The sequence below is a fragment of the Telmatherina bonti genome (genome assembly GCF_933228915.1).
Source record: "Telmatherina bonti genome assembly, chromosome: 17".
NCBI lineage: Eukaryota > Metazoa > Chordata > Actinopteri > Atheriniformes > Telmatherinidae > Telmatherina > Telmatherina bonti.
This window is the reverse complement of record NC_136615.1, coordinates 34,908,016-34,935,178: the sequence shown is the minus strand read 5'-3', so window position 1 is coordinate 34,935,178 and position 27,163 is coordinate 34,908,016. Positions and strand designations below refer to the sequence as shown.

At 47.8% G+C, this 27,163-nt stretch overlaps 1 protein-coding gene across 1 annotated transcript; it reads right to left on the bottom strand.

Moving 5' to 3' along the window:
• Nucleotides 1-2,010: 2,010 nt before the first annotated feature.
• On the bottom strand, nt 2,011-23,854 carry thnsl2 (threonine synthase-like 2). The gene is made up of 9 exons (XM_079257157.1): nt 23,758-23,854; nt 7,994-8,223; nt 7,688-7,882; nt 7,280-7,432; nt 6,959-7,192; nt 4,169-4,317; nt 3,916-4,041; nt 3,688-3,842; nt 2,011-2,545 (listed from the first exon to the last, which is right to left on the bottom strand). Exons 2-9 carry the CDS (start codon nt 8,214-8,216, stop codon nt 2,320-2,322), a joined length of 1,461 nt encoding a protein of 486 aa, XP_079113283.1. The 5' UTR covers nt 8,217-8,223; nt 23,758-23,854; the 3' UTR covers nt 2,011-2,319.
• Nucleotides 23,855-27,163: the final 3,309 nt, after the last annotated feature.

The window sequence follows — 27,163 nt, the reverse complement described above, 5'->3', positions numbered from 1 at the left end:
GCGTGTACTGCGTGTACTGCGTGTACTCCGTGTACTGCGTGTACTGTGTGTACTGTGTGTACTGCGTGTACTGTGTACTGCGTGTACTGCGTGTACTGAGTGTACTGCGTGTACTGTGTGTACTGCGTGTACTGCGTGTACTGTGTGTACTGTGTGTACTGCGTGTACTGTGTGTACTGGGTGTACTGCGTGTACTCCGTGTACTGCGTGTACTGTGTGTACTGCGTTTACTCCGTGTACTCCGTGTACTGTGTGTACTGCGTGTACTGTGTGTACTGTGTGTACTGCGTGTACTGCGTGTACTGCGTGTACTGTGTGTATTGTGTGTACTGCGTGTACTGCGTGTACTGTGTGTACTGCGTGTACTGCGTGTACTGTGTGTACTGTGTGTACTGCGTGTACTGCGTGTACTCCGTGTACTGCGTGTACTCCGTGTACTGCGTGTACTGTGTGTACTGCGTGTACTCCGTGTACTGCGTGTACTGTGTGTACTGCGTGTACTGTGTGTACTGTGTGTACTGCGTGTACTGCGTGTACTGTGTGTACTGCGTGTACTGTGTGTACTGCGTGTACTGCGTGTACTGCGTGTACTGTGTGTATTGTGTGTACTGCGTGTACTGTGTGTACTGCGTGTACTGCGTGTACTGAGTGTACTGCGTGTACTGTGTGTACTGCGTGTACTGAGTGTACTGCGTGTACTGTGTGTACTGCGTGTACTGCGTGTACTGCGTGTACTGTGTGTACTGCGTGTACTGCGTGTACTGTGTGTACTGCGTGTACTGCGTGTACTGCGTGTACTGTGTGTACTGCGTGTACTGTGTGTATTGTGTGTACTGTGTGTATTGTGTGTACTGCGTGTACTGTGTGTATTGTGTGTACTGTGTGTATTGTGTGTACTGCGTGTACTGTGTGTACTGCGTGTACTGTGTGTATTGTGTGTACTGAGTGTATTGTGTGTACTGCGTGTACTGTGTGTATTGTGTGTACTGTGTGTATTGTGTGTACTGTGTGTATTGTGTGTACTGTGTGTATTGTGTGTATTGTGTGTACTGCGTGTACTGTGTGTACTGCGTGTACTGTGTGTATTGTGTGTACTGTGTGTATTGTGTGTACTGCGTGTACTGTGTGTACTGCGTGTACTGTGTGTACTGTGTGTACTGTGTGTATTGTGTGTACTGTGTGTACTGTGTGTACTGCGTGTACTGTGTGTACTGCGTGTACTGCGTGTACTGTGTGTACTGCGTGTACTGCGTGTACTGTGTGTATTGTGTGTACTGTGTGTACTGTGTGTACTGCGTGTACTGTGTGTATTGTGTGTACTGTGTGTACTGTGTGTACTGCGTGTACTGTGTGTACTGCGTGTACTGTGTGTATTGTGTGTACTGTGTGTATTGCGTGTACTGCGTGTACTGTGTGTACTGTGTGTACTGCGTGTACTGCGTGTACTGCGTGTACTGCGTGTACTGCGTGTACTGTGTGTACTGCGTGTACTGCGTGTACTGCGTGTACTGCGTGTACTGTGTGTATTGTGTGTACTGTGTGTACTGCGTGTACTGCGTGTACTGTGTGTACTGCGTGTACTGCGTGTACTGTGTGTACTGTGTGTACTGCGTGTACTGTGTGTACTGCGTGTACTGCGTGTACTGCGTGTACTGTGTGTATTGTGTGTACTGCGTGTACTGCGTGTACTGTGTGTACTGCGTGTACTGCGTGTACTGTGTGTACTGTGTGTACTGCGTGTACTGTGTGTACTGCGTGTACTGCGTGTACTGCGTGTACTGTGTGTATTGTGTGTACTGCGTGTACTGTGTGTACTGCGTGTACTGTGTGTGAAGCTGAAATGAACCACTGGATCTCCAACCTTCATGTTTTCTGATGGATTTTTATTTCATCATAGAAGAAATCCTCCTTATCTCTCCTGACTTCTTTTTAGTATGTTTATAGTCTGGAGCCATGATGGGAGATGTTCCTCCTCCTCCTCCTCCTCCTCCTCCTCCTCCTCGTCCTTCCTGCAGGTCCAGGACGGGGAGTTATCATTCTGCCATGTTGTTTGTTCTATCCACTCTGTTGTCAACAAACCCACACAGCGTAAACATCTGGCTTTATTCTCCATCAGGACGACGGGACATCTGATCACATGACTCTGTACATCTGATCACATGACTCTGTACATCATGATCACATGACTCAGTACATCTGATCACATGACTCTGTACATCTGATCACATGACTCTGTACATCTGATCACATGACATCAGTCTGCAAATGAAACGTGTCGATGAGACCGGAGTCCAGGACCAGGATCCTGGTCCAGACATGTCATCTGTAATAAGCGCCGTTCTCCTTCCTGACGTTGCTCACAGACTGGATCCAGTCCCTCAGCTTGTCCTCCCAGTCTACACACCAGTTCAGAGTCCGCTCCAGCTTCTGGAACCGCGTGGGGAACCCGTCCAAAACCAGAACCGCCTCAGGCAGATCCACAGACAGACCGGCCTTCTGCACCGCCGCCTCAAACTTGGCTGGAGACGCCGTCGCCACGTAGCACCTGCAGACACAGTGGCAGCTGTTACCCACAGGACCGGACCCACGGAACCGGACCCACAGGACCGGACCCACGGAACCGGACCCACAGGACCGGACCCACGGAACCGGACCCACGGAACCAAACCCACAGGACCGGACCCACGGAACCGGACCCACGGAACCAAACCCACAGGACCGGACCCACGGGACCGGACCCACGGAACCGGACCCACGGAACCAAACCCACAGGACCGGACCCACGGAACCAAACCCACAGGACTGGCTCCACGGAACCGGACCCACGGGACCGGACCCACAGGACCGGACCCACAGGACCGGACCCACGGAACCGGACCCACGGAACCGGACCCACAGAACCAAACCCACAGGACCGGACGTGCAGGAGCCGTCTCTCCTCCCTCCTGCAGGAGGCGCCGTCTCTCCTCCCTCCTGCAGGAGGAGCCGTCTCTCCTCCCTCCTGCAGGAGGAGCCGTCTCTCCTCCCTCCTGCAGGAGGAGGAGCCGTCTCTCCTCCCTCCTGCAGGAGGCGCCGTCTCTCCTCCCTCCTGCAGGAGGAGGAGCCGTCTCTCCTCCCTCCTGCAGGAGGCGCCGTCTCTCCTCCCTCCTGCAGGAGGAGGAGCCGTCTCTCCTCCCTCCTGCAGGAGGCGTCTCTCCTCCCTCCTGCAGGAGGAGCCGTCTCTCCTCCCTCCTGCAGGAGGAGGCGTCTCTCCTCCCTCCTGCAGGAGGCGCCGCTCCTCCAGGTTGTACCTTCTGATACAATCTGGAGAAGCAGTAAAACCGGACGACGCTCCACGCCATCGCCGGAGCAGCTCGCCGCTCTCCTCCACGTTCTTATCCACCGTATTTCCAGCAGGAAATGAAAGTTCATGTGGAAAACCTGCAGGTGTGAGGATGAGGATGGGATTGCCGTCATTCCGGGCTGCAGCAGCGCCTTGTTTCCTTCAGCAGCCTACTTATCGGCTGCATTTCTCCGTGTTTTCCAGATGAGGGCTCGAGCTGCAAACGGACTGGTTGGCCAGAAAAGATCTGTAATGCCGCCGCATGGCGGATTCAGAGGGAAAAGTAGCCCGGAATGACGTAATCCCAGTTCCCCACAGGCGGCGGATCCACCTGTTTACATGCAGAGAGTGGGAACATCTCCAACCTGCTGGGTGCAGAGGCGTGGGGACAGTGGTAGTGGTGCCATACAGCCACAGCTGTGTGGGGACACAGCACATACTGGTTTTCCTCCCAGCACGTCTTCATGGTGTCCAAGATTCCCTCATCGGTCACCGTTCCAGTGGACAGAACCTGCGACAGCTTCCAGGGAGAGAAAGGGAAGCGGATGCTTGATGCCAGCCTTCACACGACTGGATGTCAACAACCAGTTTACCAGTTTACGGTGGTCTTCTGGCAGTGTGAATCTGTGGGAGCTGTGGAACGTCTCCATCATGCTTTTAACCGCGGCGCCGTCTCGGTCCAGCAGCAGCCAGAAGACTCGCTCCATGTTGTACGGGTCCTACGGGTCAGACAAAGACGTCTTCAGTCTGACTCCAGCACAACAACCAGTAGAGCAACCAGTCTGACCAGCATGAAGCTCGGTTTGGTCTGCAGGAAGGTGGTCACACCGAGGAACGCTCAGATACCTGGATGTCGATGGCAGGCGCCAACGTCTGTGTGACATCAGGAGCCATGCAGAAGTCGCCGGCGGTAACCGTCCTGTGCACTATGTCATTAGAGTTCACCATGGCAACCAGTTTCAGGGGCAATCCCATCTGCTTTGCAATGTAGCCGGCTGACAGACAGATGGATGGACAGACAGATAGATGGACAGATGGACAGACGGGGAAAAAAACAAGGATAAAAGCATGAAGGTTTTTACTGAATCTCTGTACAACATGTTCTGTTGTTCAATATTTTGATCTGATTCTAATCAATGAAAACTAAGATAATTATTAATAAAAACTGTATAAATAAAATAAATGTACGATAAGATAAAAAAAAAAAAAACACTGTGTGGAACTTATTCTACCAAACTAATGATCTCAGTGATCAACGTGGGGCTGATGTCTTGTGATGTGAACATGGAGAGTGTCTCAGTAGAACTAATAATCAGTAGGACTAATAATCAATAGAACAAATAATCAGTAGGACTAATAATCATTAGAACTAATAATCAATAGAACAAATAATCAGTAGGACTAATAATCAGTAGAACTAATAATCAATAGAACAAATAATCAGTAGGACTAATGATCAGTAGGACTAATAATCAATAGAACAAATAATCAGTAGGACTAATAATCATTAGAACTAATAATCAATAGAACAAATAATCAGTAGGACTAATAATCAGTAGAACTAATAATCAATAGAACAAATAATCAGTAGGACTAATAATCAGTAGAACTGATAATCAATAGAACAAATAATCAGTAGGACTAATGATCAGTAGGACTAATAATCAATAGAACAAATAATCAGTAGGACTAATAATCATTAGAACTAATAATCAATAGAACAAATAATCAGTAGGACTAATAATCAGTAGAACTAATAATCAATAGAACAAATAATCAGTAGGACTAATAATCAGTAAGACTAGTAATCATTAGAACTAATAATCACGAGAACGAATAATCAGAAGGACTAATACTAAGTAGAACAAATAATCAGTAGAAATGATAATCAGAAGGACTAATACTAAGTAGAACGAATAATCAGTAGAAATGATAATCAGTAGGACTAAGAATCAGTAGGACTAATAATCAGTAAGACTAATAATCATTAGAACTAATAATCACGACAACGAATAATCAGTAGGACTAATAATCAGTAAGACTAATAATCATTAGAACTAATAATCACGACAACGAATAATCAGTAGGACTAATAATCAGTAAGACTAATAATCATTAGAACTAATAATCACGAGAACGAATAATCAGAAGGACTAATACTAAGTAGAACGAATAATCAGTAGAAATGATAATCAGTAGGACTAATAATCAGTAGAAATGATAATCAGTAGGACTAATAATCAGTAGGACTAATAATCAGTAGAAATGATAATCAGTAGGACTAATAATCAGTAGGACTAATAATCAGTAGAACTAATAATAAGTAGAACTAATAATCAGTAGAACTGATAATCAGTAGAACTAATAATCACTAGAACGAATAATCCGTAGAACTAATCATAAGTAGAACGAATAATCAGTAGGACTAATAATCAGCAGAACTGATAATCAGTAGGACTAATAATCAGTAGAACTGATAATCAATAGGACTAATAATCAGTAGAACTAATAATCAGTGGGACTAATAATCAGTAGAACTAATAATCACTAGAACGAATAATCAGTAGGACTAATCATAAGTAGAACGAAAAATCAGTAGGACTAATAATCAGCAGAACTGATAATCAGTAGGACTAATCGTAATCAGTCAAACTGATAATCAGTAGGACTAATAATCAGTAGAACTAATAATCAGTAGGACTAATTATCAGTAGAACTAATAATCACTAGAACGAATAATCAGTAGGATGAATAATCAGTAGAACTGATACTCAGTGGAACTGATAATCAGTTGAACTAATAATCAGTAAAACTGATAATCAGTAGGACTAATAATCAGTAGAACTAATAATTAGTAGGACTAATAATCAGTAGAACTAATAATCACTAGAACAAATAATCAGTAGGACTAATCATAAGTAGAACGAATAATCAGTAGGACTAATAATCAGCAGAACTGATAATCAGTAGGACTAATAATCAGTAGAACTAACAATCAGTAGAACTGATAATCAGTAGAAATGATAATCAGTAGGACTAATAATCTAACTTATAATAATACAGGGGTGGAAAAATCAAATAAAAAAATAGAAAATCTGGATTTTTTTGCTTCATAATTTTATAATAGATTTTTGTTTAAAAAAAAGAAAAAAAAATTTAAATAAATAAAATAATCCATTATAAAATTTTTGTCATTTTTATTGTATTTATTGATGTTTTAACTTATCTTCTTGGGCGTTACAGCAGCATAATGATGGTCTGGCTACTGGGTTGTTTTTTCTGACTGAAATAAAGAAAAATGACGAGTAAAAAAAGTTTTGTACATTTTTTTATTTTTTATTTTTTGTCTACAAAAACCAGCAATATCGCAAAATTGCAATTTAAATCGAATCGGTGCCAAAAAGTTGAATCGGGACGAAAGCGTATCGTCAGCCCTGCAATGCTGTAAAATATCTCTTAGATTTGATGATGTAATAACCAAATCATTTTAATCCTATTTTAAATACAAAATAATCCAACAAGCGTCTAGAAATGTTCCCCAGAGACCTTTTGTTCTACTTCGGTTCTGTTCTGTGTTTTTGTGATTAATTCATGACGGAAAACCAGTTTAAACTAGTTTGATCCGCTCCAACCAACCTGCGATGTTCCCCGCGCCTCCCGTTGGAACCACCACCTCCAGCTCCGGCAGGTCTGAACCGGACCCCTCCCAACCACTGAGCTCCAGGTAAGCCAGGACAAAGTGGGCCAGCTGGACCATGACTCTGGACCAGTTGACGGAGTTGAGGCTCATGAGTCTGTGGGTCTTCACCAGCTCCTGGTCGGCGAAGAGACGGCGGAGAGGCTGGTCTATGTCGTCTGAGCTGCCGTCCGCTGCAGGTAAACCAGTAAGGGTAAACCAGTAAGAAGAGCTGGGAGAAGGAACAAGCAGACCTGGAGGACCTGGAGGACCAGCTGTACCTGCGAACACGTGGATGTTGTCCTCCAGACAGGTGGTCATGTGCTTCTCCTGCACCGGGGTGATGCGTCCGTAAGGATAAACCACAACCACGTCCAAACCAGGGAGGCCTTTGGCGCTCTGGACGGCGGAGCCCCCAGTGTCCCCCGACGTTCCTGTGGAGGGTTCGGACCGCATGGTGACCACATGGTGACCGCATGGTGACCACATGGTGACCGCATGGTGACCGCATGGTGACCGCATGGTGACCACATGGTGACCACATGGTGACAGGAACAGAGCTTCATCATGATCGTGATTAACGTGGAGACAGACGCTGGAAACGTCCCTGCCTCCTCCTCCCTCCTGCTGGCGTTAACACCTCCGCAGAGAGGACACGTCTCCGTCCACTCGTCTCCTTCGGTTCTTACCTACGAGAACCGTGGCTCTTCCGTTCTCTTTTTGCAGGAAGTAGCTGAGGAAGCGAACCGTACACGTCATCGCCAAGTCCTTGAAAGCCAGAGTGTTTCCATGGAAAAGCTCCAGGACCGCCAGACCACCGTTCAGCCGGGATATCCGGACCACCTCTGGCACAGAGAAGCCGGACAGGGCTTCATCTACGAGGACTAGCAGACAACACAGAAAGAACAGGATGTGGATAAGAGTGACAGGGTTACTGTCCACCGGCCGAGGGACTGATGGACAGGCTGGAGATCTTGCAGGAGACACGGCCTCACCCTCCAGCTCGTCCCTGGGGATCAGCTCAGCAGGGATGAACAGCGATGCAACCTCCACCACCAGTTTGCTGTAAGACAGCCCCCTCCAGCCCCTCAGGGTGTCGGGGGGCAGAACAGGCACCTGCTCTGGCATGAACATCCCTCCATCTGGAGCGTAACCTGAGAACAGAACATCCCTGAAGTTCCATCCCTGGACGCCGCCGCGAGTGCTGCAGTACTTCATCACACACCTGAGGATGGAGGCTCAGTTATTCAGGCTTCCTTATAAACATAGAAAATACAGTCTGATATATTCTGGAATGATTTGACTCCTAATATCGGTGTGTTTCTTTACGGCTTTGCAGCGTCCATAACCCCAAACCGGACTGAGCTGATGGAGAACCCAGAGGAACCTGCAGCCTCTACAGACCGTGTCTGACGTAGATGTGTGTAAGACAAGACATGATCAAATGTCTCCATCTGAACATCTGATGTGTTGTTTTTGTTCCTCTGGGAGTAAAATATGAGTCTGGAAATAATTTCGTTCTGCTTATGTTTCTATTTAACGCAGCATTTATAACTGCGTTAAATAGTAAATACTTTTTATAACTGTGTTGGAAAACGTAGAAAAGTTAAACTTTTAGGCGTCTCACTCCTGGTAAAGGGTTGCAGCTGTCCTGTCCTGTCCTGTCCCCTACCAGATGTCTCCTGTCAGATGTCTCCTGTCAGATGTCTCCTGCCAGATGTACGTCTCCTGCCAGATGTCTCCTGTCAGATGTCTCCTGCCAGATGTCTCCTGTCAGATGTCTCCTGCCAGATGTCTCCTGCCAGATGTCTCCTGTCCTGTCCCCTACCAGATGTCTCCTGTCAGATGTCTCCTGCCAGATGTCTCCTGTCAGATGTCTCCTGCCAGATGTCTCCTGCCAGATGTCTCCTGTCCTGTCCCCTACCAGATGTCTCCTGTCAGATGTCTCCTGCCAGATGTCTCCTGTCAGATGTCTCCTGTAAGATGTCTCCTGCCAGATGTCTCCTGCGAGATGTCTCCTGTCAGATGTCTCCTGTAAGATGTCTCCTGTCAGATGTCTCCTGTCAGATGTCTCCTGCCAGATGTCTCCTGTCAGATGTCTCCTGCCAGATGTCTCCTGCCAGATGTCTCCTGTCAGATGTCTCCTGTAAGATGTCTCCTGCCAGATGTCTCCTGTCAGATGTCTCCTGTAAGATGTCTCCTGTCAGATGTCTCCTACCAGATGTCTCCTGCCAGATGTCTCCTGCCAGATGTCTCCTGTCAGATGTCTCCTGTCAGATGTGTCCTGTCAGATGTCTCCTACCAGATGTCTCCTGCCAGATGTGTCCTGTCAGATGTCTCCTGCCAGATGTCCCCTGTCAGATGTCTCCTGCCAGATGTCTCCTGTAAGATGTCTCCTGTCAGATGTCTCCTGTCAGATGTCTCCTGCCAGATGTCTCCTGTCAGATGTCTCATGTCAGATGTGTCCTGTCAGATGTCTCCTGCCAGATGTCTCCTGCCAGATGTCTCCTGTCAGATGTCTCCTACCAGATGTGTCCTGTCAGATGTCTCCTGTCAGATGTGTCCTGTCAGATGTGTCCTGTCAGATGTCTCCTGTCAGATGTGTCCTGTCAGATGTCTCCTGCCAGATGTCTCCTGCCAGATGTCTCCTGTCAGATGTCTCCTGTCAGATGTGTCCTGTCAGATGTGTCCTGTCAGATGTCTCCTACCAGATGTGTCCTGTCAGATGTCTCCTGCCAGATGTGTCCTGTCAGATGTCTCCTGCCAGATGTCTCCTGTCAGGTGTCTCCTGCCAGATGTCTCCTGCCAGATGTCTCCTGCCAGATGTCTCCTGTCAGATGTCTCCTGCCAGATGTCTCCTGTCAGATGTGTCCTGTCAGATGTCTCCTACCAGATGTCTCCTACCAGATGTCTCCTGCCAGATGTCTCCTGTCAGATGTCTCCTGCCAGATGTCTCCTGTCAGATGTCTCCTGTCAGATGTCTCCTGTCAGATGTCTCCTGCCAGATGTGTCCTGCCAGATGTCTCCTGCCAGATGTCTCCTGCCAGATGTCTCCTGCCAGATGTCTCCTGTCAGATGTCTCCTGTCAGATGTCTCCTGCCAGATGTGTCCTGTCAGATGTGTCCTGTCAGATGTCTCCTGCCAGATGTGTCCTGTCAGATGTGTCCTGTCAGATGTCTCCTGCCAGATGTCTCCTGTCAGATGTGTCCTGCCAGATGTGTCCTGTCAGATGTCTCCTGTCAGATGTCTCCTGCCAGATGTGTCCTGTCAGATGTGTCCTGTCAGATGTCTCCTGCCAGATGTCTCCTGTCAGATGTGTCCTGCCAGATGTGTCCTGTCAGATGTCTCCTACCAGATGTCTCCTGCCAGATGTCTCCTGCCAGATGTCTCCTGTCAGATGTCTCCTGCCAGATGTCTCCTGTCAGATGTCTCCTGTCAGATGTGTCCTGCCAGATGTCTCCTGTCAGATGTCTCCTACCACATGTGTCCTGTCAGATGTCTCCTGTCAGATGTCTCCTGCCAGATGTCTCCTGTCAGATGTGTCCTGTCAGATGTCTCCTACCATATGTCTCCTACCAGATGTGTCCTACCAGATGTCTCCTGCCAGATGTCTCCTGCCAGATGTCTCCTGCCAGATTTCTCCTGTCAGATGTCTCCTGCCAGATGTCTCCTGTCAGATGTCTCCTGCCAGATGTCTCCTGTCAGATGTCTCCTGTCAGATGTGTCCTGTCAGATGTGTCCTGTCAGATGTCTCCTGTCAGATGTCTCCTGCCAGATGTCTCCTGCCAGATGTCTCCTGTCAGATGTCTCCTGCCAGATGTCTCCTGTCAGATGTCTCCTGTCAGATGTGTCCTGTCAGATGTGTCCTGTCAGATGTCTCCTGCCAGATGTCTCCTGCCAGATGTCTCCTGTCAGATGTCTCCTGTTAGATGTGTCCTGTCAGATGTCTCCTGTCAGATGTCTCCTGCCAGATGTCTCCTGTCAGATGTCTCCTGTCAGATGTCTCCTGCCAGATGTCTCCTGTCAGATGTCTCCTGTCAGATGTCTCCTGCCAGATGTCTCCTGTCAGATGTCTCCTGCCAGATGTCTCCTGCCAGATGTCTCCTGTCAAATGTGTCCTGTCAGATGTGTCCTGTCAGATGTCTCCTACCAGATGTGTCCTGTCAGATGTCTCCTGCCAGATGTGTCCTGCCAGATGTCTCCTGTCAGATGTGTCCTGTCAGATGTCTCCTGTCAGATGTCTCCTGCCAGATGTCTCCTGCCAGATGTCTCCTGTCAGATGTCTCCTGTCAGATGTCTCCTACCAGATGTCTCCTACCAGATGTCTCCTGCCAGATGTCTCCTGTCAGATGTGTCCTGTAAGATGTCTCCTGTCAGATGTCTCCTGTCAGATGTGTCCTGTCACATGTCTCCTACCAGATGTCTCCTACCAGATGTCTCCTGCCAGATGTCTCCTGTCAGATGTCTCCTGTCAGATGTCTCCTGCTAGATGTCCCCTGTGAGATGTCTCCTCCCAGATGTCTCCTGTGAGATGTCTCCTGTAAGAAGTCTCCTGTCAGATGTCTCCTGTCAGATGTCTCCTGTCAGATGTGTCCTGTCAGATGTCTCCTGCCAGATGTCTCCTGTCAGATGTCTCCTGTCAGATGTGTCCTGTCAGATGTGTCCTGTCAGATGTCTCCTACCAGATGTGTCCTGTCAGATGTCTCCTGTCAGATGTCTCCTGCCAGATGTCTCCTGCCAGATGTCTCCTGTCAGATGTCTCCTGTCAGATGTCTCCTGCCAGATGTCTCCTGCCAGATGTCTCCTGTGAGATGTCTCCTGTGAGATGTCTCCTGCCAGATGTCTCCTGTCAGATGTCTCCTGTCAGATGTGTCCTGTCAGATGTCTCCTGCCAGATGTCTCCTGTCAGATGTCTCCTGTAAGATGTCTCCTGCCAGATGTCTCCTGCCAGATGTCTCCTGTCAGATGTGTCCTGTCAGATGTCTCCTGTCAGATGTGTCCTGTAAGATGTCTCCTGCCAGATGTCTCCTGTCAGATGTCTCCTGTCAGATGTCTCCTGCCAGATGTCTCCTGTCAGATGTCTCCTGCCAGATGTCTCCTGTCAGATGTGTCCTGTCAGATGTCTCTTGCCAGATGTCTCCTGTCAGATGTCTCCTGCCAGATGTCTCCTGTCAGATGTGTCTTGTCAGATGTCTCCTGCCAGATGTCTCCTGTCAGATGTCTCCTGTCAGATGTCTCCTGCCAGATGTCTCCTGTCAGATGTCTCCTGTCAGATGTCTCCTGCCAGATGTCTCCTGTCAAATGTGTCCTGTAAGATGTCTCCTGCCAGATGTCTCCTGTCAGATGTCTCCTGCCAGATGTGTCCTGTCAGATGTCTCCTGCCAGATGTCTCCTGTCAGATGTCTCCTGCCAGATGTCTCCTGTCAGATGTCTCCTGTCAGATGTGTCCTGTCAGATGTGTCCTGTCAGATGTCTCCTACCAGATGTGTCCTGTCAGATGTCTCCTGCCAGATGTCTCCTGTCAGATGTCTCCTGTCAGATGTCTCCTGCCAGATGTCTCCTGTCAGATGTGTCCTATCAGATGTGTCCTGTCAGATGTCTCCTACCAGATGTGTCCTGTCAGATGTGTTCTGTCAGATGTGTCCTTTCAGATGTGTCCTGTCAGATGTCTCCTGCCAGATGTCTCCTGCCAGATGTCTCCTGTCAGATGTCTCCTGTCAGATGTCTCCTGCCAGATGTGTCCTGTCAGATGTCTCCTGCCAGATGTCTCCTGTCAGATGTCTCCTGTCAGATGTCTCCTGCCAGATGTCTCCTGTCAGATGTCTCCTGCCAGATGTGTCCTGTCAGATGTCTCCTGCCAGATGTCTCCTGTCAGATGTGTCCTGTAAGATGTCTCCTGCCAGATGTCTCCTGTCAGATGTCTCCTGCCAGATGTGTCCTGTCAGATGTCTCCTGCCAGATGTCTCCTGTCAGATGTCTCCTGCCAGATGTCTCCTGTCAGATGTCTCCTGTCAGATGTGTCCTGTCAGATGTGTCCTGTCAGATGTCTCCTACCAGATGTGTCCTGTCAGATGTCTCCTGCCAGATGTCTCCTGTCAGATGTCTCCTGTCAGATGTCTCCTGCCAGATGTCTCCTGTCAGATGTGTCCTATCAGATGTGTCCTGTCAGATGTCTCCTACCAGATGTGTCCTGTCAGATGTGTTCTGTCAGATGTGTCCTGTCAGATGTGTCCTGCCAGATGTCTCCTGCCAGATGTCTCCTGTCAGATGTCTCCTGTCAGATGTCTCCTGCCAGATGTCTCCTGTCAGATGTCTCCTGCCAGATGTCTCCTGTCAGATGTCTCCTGTCAGATGTGTCCGGTCAGATGTCTCCTGCCAGATGTCTCCTGTCAGATGTGTCCTGCCAGATGTCTCCTGCCAGATGTCTCCTGTCAGATGTCTCCTGCCAGATGTCTCCTGTCAGATGTCTCCTGCCAGATGTCTCCTGTCAGATGTCTCCTGTCAGATGTGTCCTGCCAGATGTCTCCTGTCAGATGTCTCCTGCCAGATGTGTCCTGTCAGATGTCTCCTGTCAGATGTCTCCTGCCAGATGTCTCCTGTCAGATGTGTCCTGTCAGATGTCTCCTACCAGATGTGTCCTGTCAGATGTGTCCTACCAGATGTCTCCTGCCAGATGTCTCCTGCCAGATGTCTCCTGTCAGATGTCTCCTGCCAGATGTCTCCTGCCAGATTTCTCCTGTCAGATGTCTCCTGCCAGATGTCTCCTGTCAGATGTCTCCTGCCAGATGTCTCCTGTCAGATGTCTCCTGCCAGATGTCTCCTGTCAGATGTCTCCTGTCAGATGTGTCCTGTCAGATGTCTCCTGTCAGATGTGTCCTGTCAGATGTCTCCTGCCAGATGTCTCCTGCCAGATGTCTCCTGTCAGATGTCTCCTGTCAGATGTGTCCTGTCAGATGTGTCCTGTCAGATGTCTCCTACCAGATGTCTCCTGCCAGATATCTCCTGTCAGATGTCTCCTGCCAGATGTCTCCTGTCAGATGTCTCCTGCCAGATGTCTCCTGCCAGATGTCTCCTGTCAGATGTCTCCTGCCAGATGTCTCCTGTCAGATGTCTCCTGCCAGATGTCTCCTGTCAGATGTCTCCTGCCAGATGTCTCCTGTCAGATGTCTCCTGTCAGATGTGTCCTGTCAGATGTGTCCTGTCAGATGTCTCCTGTCAGATGTGTCCTGTCAGATGTCTCCTGCCAGATGTCTCCTGTCAGATGTCTCCTGCCAGATGTGTCCTGTCAGATGTCTCCTGCCAGATGTCTCCTGTCAGATGTCTCCTGCCAGATGTCTCCTGTCAGATGTCTCCTGTCAGATGTCTCCTGCCAGATGTGTCCTGTCAGATGTCTCCTGCCAGATGTCTCCTGTCAGATGTGTCCTGTAAGATGTCTCCTGCCAGATGTCTCCTGTCAGATGTCTCCTGCCAGATGTGTCCTGTCAGATGTCTCCTGCCAGATGTCTCCTGTCAGATGTCTCCTGCCAGATGTCTCCTGTCAGATGTCTCCTGTCAGATGTGTCCTGTCAGATGTGTCCTGTCAGATGTCTCCTACCAGATGTGTCCTGTCAGATGTCTCCTGCCAGATGTCTCCTGTCAGATGTCTCCTGTCAGATGTCTCCTGCCAGATGTCTCCTGTCAGATGTGTCCTATCAGATGTGTCCTGTCAGATGTCTCCTACCAGATGTGTCCTGTCAGATGTGTTCTGTCAGATGTGTCCTGTCAGATGTGTCCTGCCAGATGTCTCCTGCCAGATGTCTCCTGTCAGATGTCTCCTGTCAGATGTCTCCTGCCAGATGTCTCCTGTCAGATGTCTCCTGCCAGATGTCTCCTGTCAGATGTCTCCTGTCAGATGTGTCCGGTCAGATGTCTCCTGCCAGATGTCTCCTGTCAGATGTGTCCTGCCAGATGTCTCCTGCCAGATGTCTCCTGTCAGATGTCTCCTGCCAGATGTCTCCTGTCAGATGTCTCCTGCCAGATGTCTCCTGTCAGATGTCTCCTGTCAGATGTGTCCTGCCAGATGTCTCCTGTCAGATGTCTCCTGCCAGATGTGTCCTGTCAGATGTCTCCTGTCAGATGTCTCCTGCCAGATGTCTCCTGTCAGATGTGTCCTGTCAGATGTCTCCTACCAGATGTGTCCTGTCAGATGTGTCCTACCAGATGTCTCCTGCCAGATGTCTCCTGTCAGATGTCTCCTGCCAGATGTCTCCTGCCAGATTTCTCCTGTCAGATGTCTCCTGCCAGATGTCTCCTGTCAGATGTCTCCTGCCAGATGTCTCCTGTCAGATGTCTCCTGCCAGATGTCTCCTGTCAGATGTCTCCTGTCAGATGTGTCCTGTCAGATGTGTCCTGTCAGATGTCTCCTGTCAGATGTGTCCTGTCAGATGTCTCCTGCCAGATGTCTCCTGCCAGATGTCTCCTGTCAGATGTGTCCTGTCAGATGTGTCCTGTCAGATGTCTCCTACCAGATGTCTCCTGCCAGATATCTCCTGCCAGATGTCTCCTGTCAGATGTCTGCTGCCAGATGTCTCCTGCCAGATTTCTCCTGTCAGATGTCTCCTGCCAGATGTCTCCTGTCAGATGTCTCCTGCCAGATGTCTCCTGTCAGATGTCTCCTGCCAGATGTCTCCTGTCAGATGTCTCCTGTCAGATGTGTCCTGTCAGATGTGTCCTGTCAGATGTCTCCTGTCAGATGTGTCCTGTCAGATGTCTCCTGCCAGATGTCTCCTGCCAGACGTCTCCTGTCAGATGTCTCCTGTCAGATGTGTCCTGTCAGATGTGTCCTGTCAGATGTCTCCTACCAGATGTGTCCTGTCAGATGTCTCCTGCCAGATGTGTCCTGTCAGATGTCTCCTGCCAGATGTCTCCTGTCAGATGTCTCCTGTCAGATGTCTCCTGCCAGATGTCTCCTGCCAGATGTCTCCTGTCAGATGTCTCCTGTAAGATGTCTCCTGTAAGATGTCTCCTGCCAGATGTCTCCTGCCAGATGTCTCCTGTCAGATGTCTCCTGTCAGATGTCTCCTGTAAGATGTCTCCTGTCAGATGTCTCCTGTAAGATGTCTCCTACCAGATGTCTCCTACCAGATGTCTCCTGCCAGATGTCTCCTGTCAGATGTCTCCTGCCAGATGTCTCCTGCCAGATGTCTCCTGTCAGATGTGTCCTGTCAGATGTCTCCTGCCAGATGTCTCCTGTCAGATGTCTCCTGTCAGATGTCTCCTGTCAGATGTGTCCTGTCAGATGTGTCCTGTCAGATGTCTCCTACCAGATGTGTCCTGTCAGATGTCTCCTGCCAGATGTGTCCTGCCAGATGTCTCCTGTCAGATGTCTCCTGCCAGATGTCTCCTGCCAGATGTCTCCTGTCAGATGTCTCCTGCCAGATGTCTCCTGTCAGATGTGTCCTGTCAGATGTCTCCTACCAGATGTCTCCTACCAGATGTCTCCTGCCAGATGTCTCCTGTCAGATGTCTCCTGCCAGATGTCTCCTGCCAGATGTCTCCTGTCAGATGTCTCCTGCCAGATGTCTCCTGTCAGATGTGTCCTGTCAGATGTCTCCTACCAGATGTCTCCTACCAGATGTCTCCTGCCAGATGTCTCCTGCCAGATGTCTCCTGTCAGATGTCTCCTGCCAGATGTCTCCTGCCAGATGTCTCCTGTCAGATGTGTCCTGTCAGATGTCTCCTGCCAGATGTCTCCTGTCAGATGTCTCCTGTAAGATGTCTCCTGTCAGATGTCTCCTGCCAGATGTCTCCTGTCAGATGTCTCCTGCCAGATGTCTCCTGTCAGATGTGTCCTGTCAGATGTCTCCTGTCAGATGTCTGCTACCAGATGTCTCCTACCAGATGTCTCCTGCCAGATGTCTCCTGTCAGATGTCTCCTGCCAGATGTCTCCTGCCAGATGTCTCCTGTCAGATGTCTCCTGCCAGATGTCTCCTGTCAGATGTGTCCTGTCAGATGTCTCCTACCAGATGTCTCCTGCCAGATGTCTCCTGCCAGATGTCTCCTGTAAGATGTCTCCTGTCAGATGTCTCCTGCCAGATGTCTCCTGTCAGATGTCTCCTGCCAGATGTCTCCAGTCAGATGTGTCCTGTCAGATGTCTCCTGCCAGATGTCTCCTGTCAGATGTCTCCTGTAAGATTTCTCCTGTCAGATGTCTCCTGCAAGATGTCTCCTGTCAGATGTCTCCTGCCAGATGTCTCCTGTCAGATGTGTCCTGTCAGATGTCTCCTGCCAGATGTCTCCTGTCAGATGTGTCCTGCCAGATGTCTCCTGTCAGATGTCTCCTGCCAGATGTCTCCTGTCAGATGTCTCCTGTCAGATGTCTCCTGTCAGATGTCTCCTGCCAGATGTCTCCTGCCAGATGTCTCCTGTCAGATGTCTCCTGCCAGATGTCTCCTGTCAGATGTCTCCTGTCAGATGTCTCCTGCCAGATTTCTCCTGTCAGATGTGTCCTGTCGGATGTGTCCTGTCAGATGTCTCCTACCAGATGTGTCCTGTCAGATGTGTCCTGCCAGATGTCTCCTGTCAGATGTGTCCTGTCAGATGTCTCCTGCCAGATGTCTCCTGTCAGATGTCTCCTGTCAGATGTCTCCTGTCAGATGTCTCCTGCCAGATGTCTCCTGCCAGATGTCTCCTGCCAGATGTCTCCTGTCAGATGTCTCCTGTCAGATGTCTCCTGCCAGATTTCTCCTGTCAGATGTGTCCTGTCGGATGTGTCCTGTCAGATGTCTCCTACCAGATGTGTCCTGTCAGATGTGTCCTGCCAGATGTGTCCTGCCAGATGTCTCCTGTCAGATGTCTCCTACCAGATGTGTCCTGCCAGATGTCTCCTGTCAGATGTCTCCTGTCAGATGTCTCCTGCCAGATATGTCCTGCCATATGTCTCCTGCCAGATGTCTCCTACCAGGTGTGTCCTACCAAATGTATCCTGTCAGATGTCTCCTGCCAGATGTCTCCTGTAAGATGTCTCCTGCCAGATGTCTCCTGTCAGATGTCTCCTGCCAGATGTGTCCTGTCAGATGTCTCCTGCCAGATGTCTCCTGTCAGATGTCTCCTGCCAGATGTCTCCTGCCAGATGTCTCCTGTCAGATGTCTCCTGCCAGATGTGTCCTGCCAGATGTCTCCTGCCAGATGTCTCCTGCCAGATGTGTCCTGTCAGATGTCTCCTGCCAGATGTCTCCTGTCAGATGTCTCCTGTCAGATGTCTCCTGCCAGATGTCTCCTGTCAGATGTCTCCTGTCAGATGTCTCCTGCCAGATGTCTCCTGTCAGATGTCTCCTGCCAGATGTGTCCTGCCAGATGTGTCCTGTCAGATGTCTCCTGTCAGATGTCTCCTGCCAGATGTGTCCTGCCAGATGTCTCCTACCAGATGTGTCCTGTCAGATGTCTCCTACCAGATGTCTCCTGCCAGATGTCTCCTGCCAGATGTCTCCTGTCAGATGTCTCCTGCCAGATGTGTCCTGCCAGATGTCTCCTACCAGATGTGTCCTGTCAGATGTCTCCTACCAGATGTCTCCTGCCAGATGTCTCCTGTCAGATGTCTCCTGTCAGATGTCTCCTGCCAGATGTGTCCTGCCAGATGTCTCCTGCCAGATGTCTCCTGTCAGATGTGTCCTGTCAGATGTCTCCTACCAGATGTGTCCTGCCAGATGTCTCCTGTCAGATGTCTCCTGCCAGATGTGTCCTGCTAGATGTCTCCTACCAGATGTGTCCTGTCAGATGTCTCCTACCAGATGTCTCCTGCCAGATGTCTCCTGTCAGATGTCTCCTGCCAGATGTGTCCTGCCAGATGTCTCCTACCAGATGTGTCCTGTCAGATGTCTCCTACCAGATGTCTCCTGCCAGATGTCTCCTGTCAGATGTCTCCTGCCAGATGTCTCCTGTCAGATGTCTCCTGCCAGATGTGTCCTGCCAGATGTCTCCTACCAGATGTGTCCTGTCAGATGTCTCCTACCAGATGTCTCCTGCCAGATGTCTCCTGTCAGATGTCTCCTGCCAGATGTCTCCTGTCAGATGTCTCCTGCCAGATGTCTCCTGTCAGATGTGTCCTGTCAGATGTCTCCTGCCAGATGTCTCCTGTCAGATGTGTCCTGCCAGATGTCTCCTGTCAGATGTCTCCTGCCAGATGTCTCCTGTCAGATGTCTCCTGTAAGATGTCTCCTGCCAGATGTCTCCTGTCAGATGTCTCCTGCCAGATGTCTCCTGTCAGATGTCTCCTACCAGATGTGTTCTGTCAGATGTCTCCTGCCAGATGTCTCCTGTCAGATGTCTCCTGCCAGATGTCTCATGTCAGATGTGTCCTGTCAGATGTGTCCTGTCAGATGTCTCCTACCAGATGTCTCCTGCCAGATGTCTCCTGTCAGATGTGTCCTGTAAGATGTCTCCTGCCAGATGTCTCCTGTCAGATGTCTCCTGCCAGATGTCTCCTGTCAGATGTCTCCTGCCAGATGTCTCCTGTCAGATGTGTCCTGTCAGATGTGTCCTGTCAGATGTCTCCTACCAGATGTGTTCTGTCAGATGTCTCCTGCCAGATGTCTCCTGCCAGATGTCTCCTGCCAGATGTCTCCTCTCAGATGTCTCCTGTAAGATGTCTCCTGCCAGATGTCTCCTGCCAGATGTCTCCTCTCAGATGTCTAAGATGTCTCCTGTCAGATGTCTCCTACCAGATGTCTCCTGCCAGATGTCTCCTGCCAGATGTCTCCTGTAAGATGTCTCCTGTCAGATGTCTCCTACCAGATGTCTCCTGCCAGATGTCTCCTGCCAGATGTCTCCTGTCAGATGTCTCCTGCCAGATGTCTCCTGTCAGATGTCTCCTGTCAGATGTCTCCTGCCAGATTTCTCCTGTCAGATGTGTCCTGTCGGATGTGTCCTGTCAGATGTCTCCTACCAGATGTGTCCTGTCAGATGTGTCCTGCCAGATGTCTCCTGCCAGATGTCTCCTGCCAGACATGTCCTGTCATATGTCTCCTGCCAGATGTCTCCTACCAGGTGTGTCCTACCAAATGTATCCTGTCAGATGTCTCCTGCCAGATGTCTCCTGCCAGATGTCTCCTGTCAGATGTCTCCTGTCACATGTCTCCTGCCAGATATGTCCTGCCATATGTCTCCTGCCAGATGTCTCCTACCAGGTGTGTCCTACCAAATGTATCCTGTCAGATGTCTCCTGCCAGATGTCTCCTGTCAGATGTCTCCTACCAGATGTCTCCTGTCAGATGTCTCCTGCCAGATGTGTCCTGCCAGATGTCTCCTGTCAGATGTCTCCTACCAGATGTGTCCTGCCAGATGTCTCCTCTCAGATGTCTCCTGTCAGATGTCTCCTGCCAGATATGTCCTGCCATATGTCTCCTGCCAGATGTCTCCTACCAGGTGTGTCCTGTAAGATGTCTCCTGTCAGATGTCTCCTGTCAGATGTCTCCTGCCAGATGTGTCCTGTCAGATGTCTCCTGCCAGATGTCTCCTGTAAGATGTCTCCTGTCAGATGTCTCCTGTCAGATGTCTCCTGCCAGATGTGTCCTGTCAGATGTCTCCTGCCAGATGTCTCCTGTCAGATGTCTCCTGCCAGATGTCTCCTGCCAGATGTCTCCTGTCAGATGTCTCCTGCCAGATGTGTCCTGCCAGATGTCTCCTGTCAGATGTCTCCTGCCAGATGTCTCCTGCCAGATGTCTCCTGTCAGATGTCTCCTGCCAGATGTGTCCTGCCAGATGTCTCCTGCCAGATGTCTCCTGCCAGATGTGTCCTGTCAGATGTCTCCTGCCAGATGTCTCCTGTCAGATGTCTCCTGTCAGATGTCTCCTGCCAGATGTCTCCTGTCAGATGTCTCCTGTCAGATGTCTCCTGCCAGATGTCTCCTGTCAGATGTCTCCTGCCAGATGTGTCCTGTCAGATGTCTCCTGCCAGATGTCTCCTGTCAGATGTCTCCTGCCAGATGTGTCCTGCCAGATGTCTCCTACCAGATGTGTCCTGTCAGATGTCTCCTACCAGATGTCTCCTGCCAGATGTCTCCTGTCAGATGTCTCCTGTCAGATGTCTCCTGCCAGATGTGTCCTGCCAGATGTCTCCTGCCAGATGTCTCCTGTCAGATGTGTCCTGTCAGATGTCTCCTACCAGATGTGTCCTGCCAGATGTCTCCTGTCAGATGTCTCCTGCCAGATGTGTCCTGCTAGATGTCTCCTACCAGATGTGTCCTGTCAGATGTCTCCTACCAGATGTCTCCTGCCAGATGTCTCCTGTCAGATGTCTCCTGCCAGATGTGTCCTGCCAGATGTCTCCTACCAGATGTGTCCTGTCAGATGTCTCCTACCAGATGTCTCCTGCCAGATGTCTCCTGTCAGATGTCTCCTGCCAGATGTCTCCTGTCAGATGTCTCCTGCCAGATGTGTCCTGCCAGATGTCTCCTACCAGATGTGTCCTGTCAGATGTCTCCTACCAGATGTCTCCTGCCAGATGTCTCCTGTCAGATGTCTCCTGCCAGATGTCTCCTGTCAGATGTCTCCTGCCAGATGTGTCCTGCCAGATGTCTCCTGCCAGATGTCTCCTGTCAGATGTCTCCTGTCAGATGTCTCCTACCAGATGTGTCCTGCCAGATGTCTCCTGTCAGATGTCTCCTGCCAGATGTCTCCTGTCAGATGTCTCCTGCCAGATGTCTCCTGTCAGATGTCTCCTACCAGATGTGTCCTGCCAGATGTCTCCTGTCAGATGTCTCCTACCAGATGTGTCCTGTCAGATGTCTCCTGTCAGATGTCTCCTGCCAGATGTCTCCTGTCAGATGTCTCCTGCCAGATGTGTCCTGCCAGATGTCTCCTGTCAGATGTCTCCTACCAGATGTCTCCTGTCAGATGTCTCCTGCCAGATGTGTCCTGTCAGATGTCTCCTACCAGATGTGTCCTGTCAGATGTGTCCTGTCAGATGTCTCCTACCAAATGTCTCCTGTCAGATGTGTCCTGCCAGATGTCTCCTGTCAGATGTCTCCTGCCAGATGTCTCTTACCAGATGTCTCCTGTCAGATGTCTCCTGCCAGATGTGTCCTGCCAGATGTGTCCTGTCAGATGTCTCCTACCAGATGTGTCCTGTCAGATGTCTCCTACCAGATGTCTCCTGTCAGATGTCTCCTGCCAGATGTCTCCTACCAGATGTCTCCTGTCAGATGTCTCCTACCAGATGTGTCCTGTCAGATGTCTCCTGTCAGATGTCTCCTGCCAGATGTGTCCTGCCAGATGTCTCCTGTCAGATGTCTCCTACCAGATGTGTCCTGTCAGATGTGTCCTGTCAGATGTCTCCTGTCAGATGTCTCCTACCAGATGTGTCCTGTCAGATGTGTCCTGTCAGATGTCTCCTGCCAGATGTCTCCTGTCAGATGTCTCCTGCCAGATGTCTCCTGTCAGATGTCTCCTACCAGATGTGTCCTGTCAGATGTCTCCTGTCAGATGTCTCCTGCCAGATGTCTCCTGTCAGATGTCTCCTGCCAGATGTCTCCTGTCAGATGTCTCCTACCAGATGTGTCCTGTCAGATGTCTCCTACCAGATGTGTCCTGTCAGATGTCTCCTGTCAGATGTCTCCTGCCAGATGTCTCCTGTCAGATGTCTCCTACCAGATGTGTCCTGTCAGATGTCTCCTGTCAGATGTCTCCTGCCAGATGTCTCCTGTCAGATGTCTCCTGCCAGATGTCTCCTGTCAGATGTCTCCTACCAGATGTGTCCTGTCAGATGTCTCCTACCAGATGTGTCCTGTCAGATGTCTCCTGTCAGATGTCTCCTACCAGATGTGTCCTGTCAGATGTGTCCTGTCAGATGTCTCCTGCCAGATGTCTCCTGTCAGATGTCTCCTGCCAGATGTCTCCTGTCAGATGTCTCCTACCAGATGTGTCCTGTCAGATGTCTCCTGTCAGATGTCTCCTGCCAGATGTCTCCTGTCAGATGTCTCCTGCCAGATGTCTCCTGTCAGATGTCTCCTACCAGATGTCTCCTGTCAGATGTCTCCTGCCAGATGTCTCCTGTCAGATGTCTCCTACCAGATGTGTCCTGTCAGATGTCTCCTACCAGATGTGTCCTGTCAGATGTCTCCTGTCAGATGTCTCCTGACAGATGTGTCCTGTCAGATGTCTCCTACCAGATGTGTCCTGTCAGATGTCTCCTACCAGATGTGTCCTGTCAGATGTCTCCTACCAGTCGTCTCCTGTCTTGTTGCAGACAGCAACAGGGACAATAAAGTTGGACTTTGAACTCACCTGAGTTAAATGACACCTGTTCCAGTCAGTTCCAGCTCAGTGCTGGAGTCTAAACTCTACGTGTGTTTCAGTCTCAGGTGTTCTGGTCTGAAGGAACTAGTCGTGCCTTGAAAATAATCAGCTCTTTATTTGATTTAATCTAAAGATTAAGATAAAAAGCAGAAACGTGTAAAAAAGACGAGGTTTCAGTAAAAAGTTTCTGTAAAAACAAAACTAAACTAAAAAAAAAAAACAAGAACAGAATTAAGTTAAGTCTGAGGACTGATTATGATCTGACAATGATCATCTACATATTTACCAGAATTACATTTTCACAAATCAAACTTCCCAACTTGTTTGTGATTTAAGGTCTGATAATGTTTGTTTATCTTCTGCGCTGTTTGTAAACAAGTTGAAATGCTTCAGTTCTTCACACGGACTCGTCTCGGTTCTAGAAAGGTTGTAATAAACGCTCCAGAAGACCAAAACCTTCCAGGTGGCTCCTTTCTGCCTGCTTACCTTTGCTTGTCAGCTGATAGCGGCTTATAGACATATATTATTATGACTAGCAGACCCGCACTGTCCCGCACCGTGGCACTGGCGCGTCTACCGCGGTGGGCGGGGCCACGAAGGTCAACGTCTGACGTCAGCGCAGGACGTACGGCGTAAAGAGGCACAGCGTGCTCCTGGTTAAAGGAGCGAGATGGAACAAAACATGGACTTTTCCCAACAAATTCTTATTTAAAGTAAGAGAAGTTTCCTTGAAAATCATTAATCGCTGTTTCCCTTTAAAATAATTTCTGATGAAATATAAAAAGGACAATGATGCTACCTGTACCTTCTGCATGGGGGGGAAAGTTAGGAAGATTCCTAGGGCCCACGACTTGATAGGGGCCCAAGGAGATGTGCAAACTCTAAGAACATTATAAACCCTTCATAAAAAAACAAACAAACACACATATATATTTTCAAAAGCTATAAGAAAATATAGCAGTAAACAGATAAACAAAAAAAAAGAATATTAAAAAATATATATTTAATGTAATGTAATTACATTATTATTATTATTATTATTATTATTATTATTATTAATAATAATAATAATAATAATAATAATAAATATATATAATATAATAATTTTAATATATAATATTAAAATTAAAATTATTATTATTATTATTATTATTATTATTAATAATAAAATTAAGTATAATACTATATTTTTATAATATTATTATTAATTAATTAATTATAATTAGTATCAGGCCAAATAAAATCAGCCTTCATGTGCATATTCAGCGACGGGTTTGGACAGGAAAGATGGATTTATCAATGCGGGACGGAAAAACTTGACACATGCGTTGCAGAAAATAACTGAAAATTAATTGCATTTTAATTCAGTATTTTTTATTTAAAATAACAAAACCCAGAGTCTCCAGTTTCTGTAATAAGCAGCTGCAGCAAAAACAACGTTCAGCAATTAGAAAACAAGTGGTGGGGTCTACGTCATTGTCTTTCATAGGGCCCAAAATTTCTCGCAGCGCCCCTGCTTCTGCAGCACTCAACCAGAAACAATATTTCATCTGTTTTGGAGCTGTGAACACACCAGACCTCTGTGGCATTTGGCACTTTGCTGTGGACAATATACAGAATCATTTTGAACTGTACTTTAAAGATGTTATTTGGGTTTACACTATATAAGAAGGAACTAGTTGACCAACTCTTTTTGTGCAATCCTATCCTGCTATTAGCCAGATTTTATGTCCATAAATGCAAAGTTACTAGGACTATATATACCCTCATACATCAGCTTCATCAAAAAAGTAAAACTAAATATTGCACTTTATCTTCTTCCTCCAATAGTAAAGCCCTGAAAACAATGTCTCTTTGCTCTAAATTCAATATTTTGTTATAAATTATATGCTAACAAATATTTGTAATGTTCCTGTCATACATCCTCTGGCATCAGCTAAATGTTTCCTTTATGTCTCATAATACTGTTTGTTATTTGTTATACCACTGCAATGACAAGAAGAAAGATTTCCCCAACACCTTTCTCCTCATGATGTCACTATTTATAACACTTCTCCAACTAAAGAAGTTTGTTCATCCAGAGGGAGAAAAACTGATGTGCTGCAGGCTGGACCGGTTTTTATTTTTTTAATTTATTTGGATCCCCATTAGCATGTAGCAGATAGCTGCCCCTATTCTTTTTGTTAGTTTAGTTCATTTACATGTATTCATCTTCATATTTATAGACATACATACACCAGCTCTTAAGTTACTGAGGTAAATAACACATGAATAAAAGTAAATATGTCAATAAATCAATCACAGGAAGTAGAATTTGTGGATCAAATGCTCATGTAAATGTTTTTTTATGCTGGTTGTACAGACGATCATATCTACTGAAAAACAGAAATACATTTTTTAAATAGTTACAAATCTTACTAATCATATACATGTGGGGTTACTGGTGACACCCCAAAGACATCTGTCATTATAAAAACCTTCATAATGAAAACCTTTCTTTGTTATATTTAGGTCATAACACCATGTAGTTTGTAATCAAACAGGAATGCGGAGAAAGTTTGATGTGCTACGTGCAAATTTCTGTTAGAACTTCAACTTATTTGTTTTTGCAAATATTACATCACTGACTTTATCAACAGAAAAACAAAACAGCGTCTGATTTATTCAGTTGTTTTATTTTAATGTACACCTGCAAACATGTAAAAACATTTATACAAGTTTCAACACTGGGACATTACAAAAAATGTGCTTACAAAATAGAAACCATGCAAATAGCAGACAGAAGACAGAGTATCAAATATCACACCCACACGCAAAAAAATCATCAGGATAGAAAAAACAGGAAGATGATCAGTAACAGTCATAAAAAGAAAAAAATAGATATAAAGCAACTTTTGCACATAAAAATGACCTTCAAGTGTCTGTTTTGGTCAAACTGAACAGATCATTAGAGGCATTCATGAGTTTTTCATTAATGTCAGGTAAAAAGAATAAAACATTGCATGCATCTGATTTCCAATATGATTCACTACATTCAGCTTTTACATTTCTAACCAGCAACAGTTTATGCAACAACACATTTTCTGCATTTCTTCTGTCTGAATGAACTCCAGAGTTTTTATTTTTCCCCTTTTCAAAACGTCAAAAGTCCAAAACTGAACTTTAAAAACTGAACTGCTTAAATATGACAAACCATATTCAGAGTTTGCAACTTTTCAACACTGAAATACTGACTAGTATTTCATAACTAATTATCACCATTGACTAATACTAAATCTGGTTTTTCTATTAGAAACAGCTAAAAAGGTTTTACAAACATTCATGTTAACTGAATAAAATCCTGCTGTTTGAAATGTAAACAATAAATCTGGTGGAAGAGATGTAGTTCTATATGTCTGCGTCCCAACATGTCTGCAAAGCGCACATGACTCCCACAGTTTCCATCAAACGTCTACAGGACAGCTGATATTTCCAGTTTACCCCGTGTGCAGGTTCCAGTTCGGGAGGTTTGTGTATTTGTGGTTATTCGCTCGCATCAGCAGACGTTTGAGGAAAATCCCATCTGTTCGGGTCTTTTATCTTCCATAAACCCCCCGCTGTGTCTCCACGCTGGAGTCAACGCCGTTGCATTTAAAACGTCCCCAGCGGAGCGTTTGGCCACAAAACACGAGGTTGGCGTGGCGTTTGGCGCTCTGATGCAGGAGATGCTTTCACGGACGCTTGGTTTGGCAACAAACAGCTGATTACACACAAGACTCGGCACTGCCATGTTTGGTAACCAGATTCTACGTTCTCACAAACGATGTGAAGACTGAGCGGTAAAAACTGAACTTTGGTTGTCACGGAAACGGTCCAACATTTCCAGAAACCCAAACCAGAACCAGAACAATGG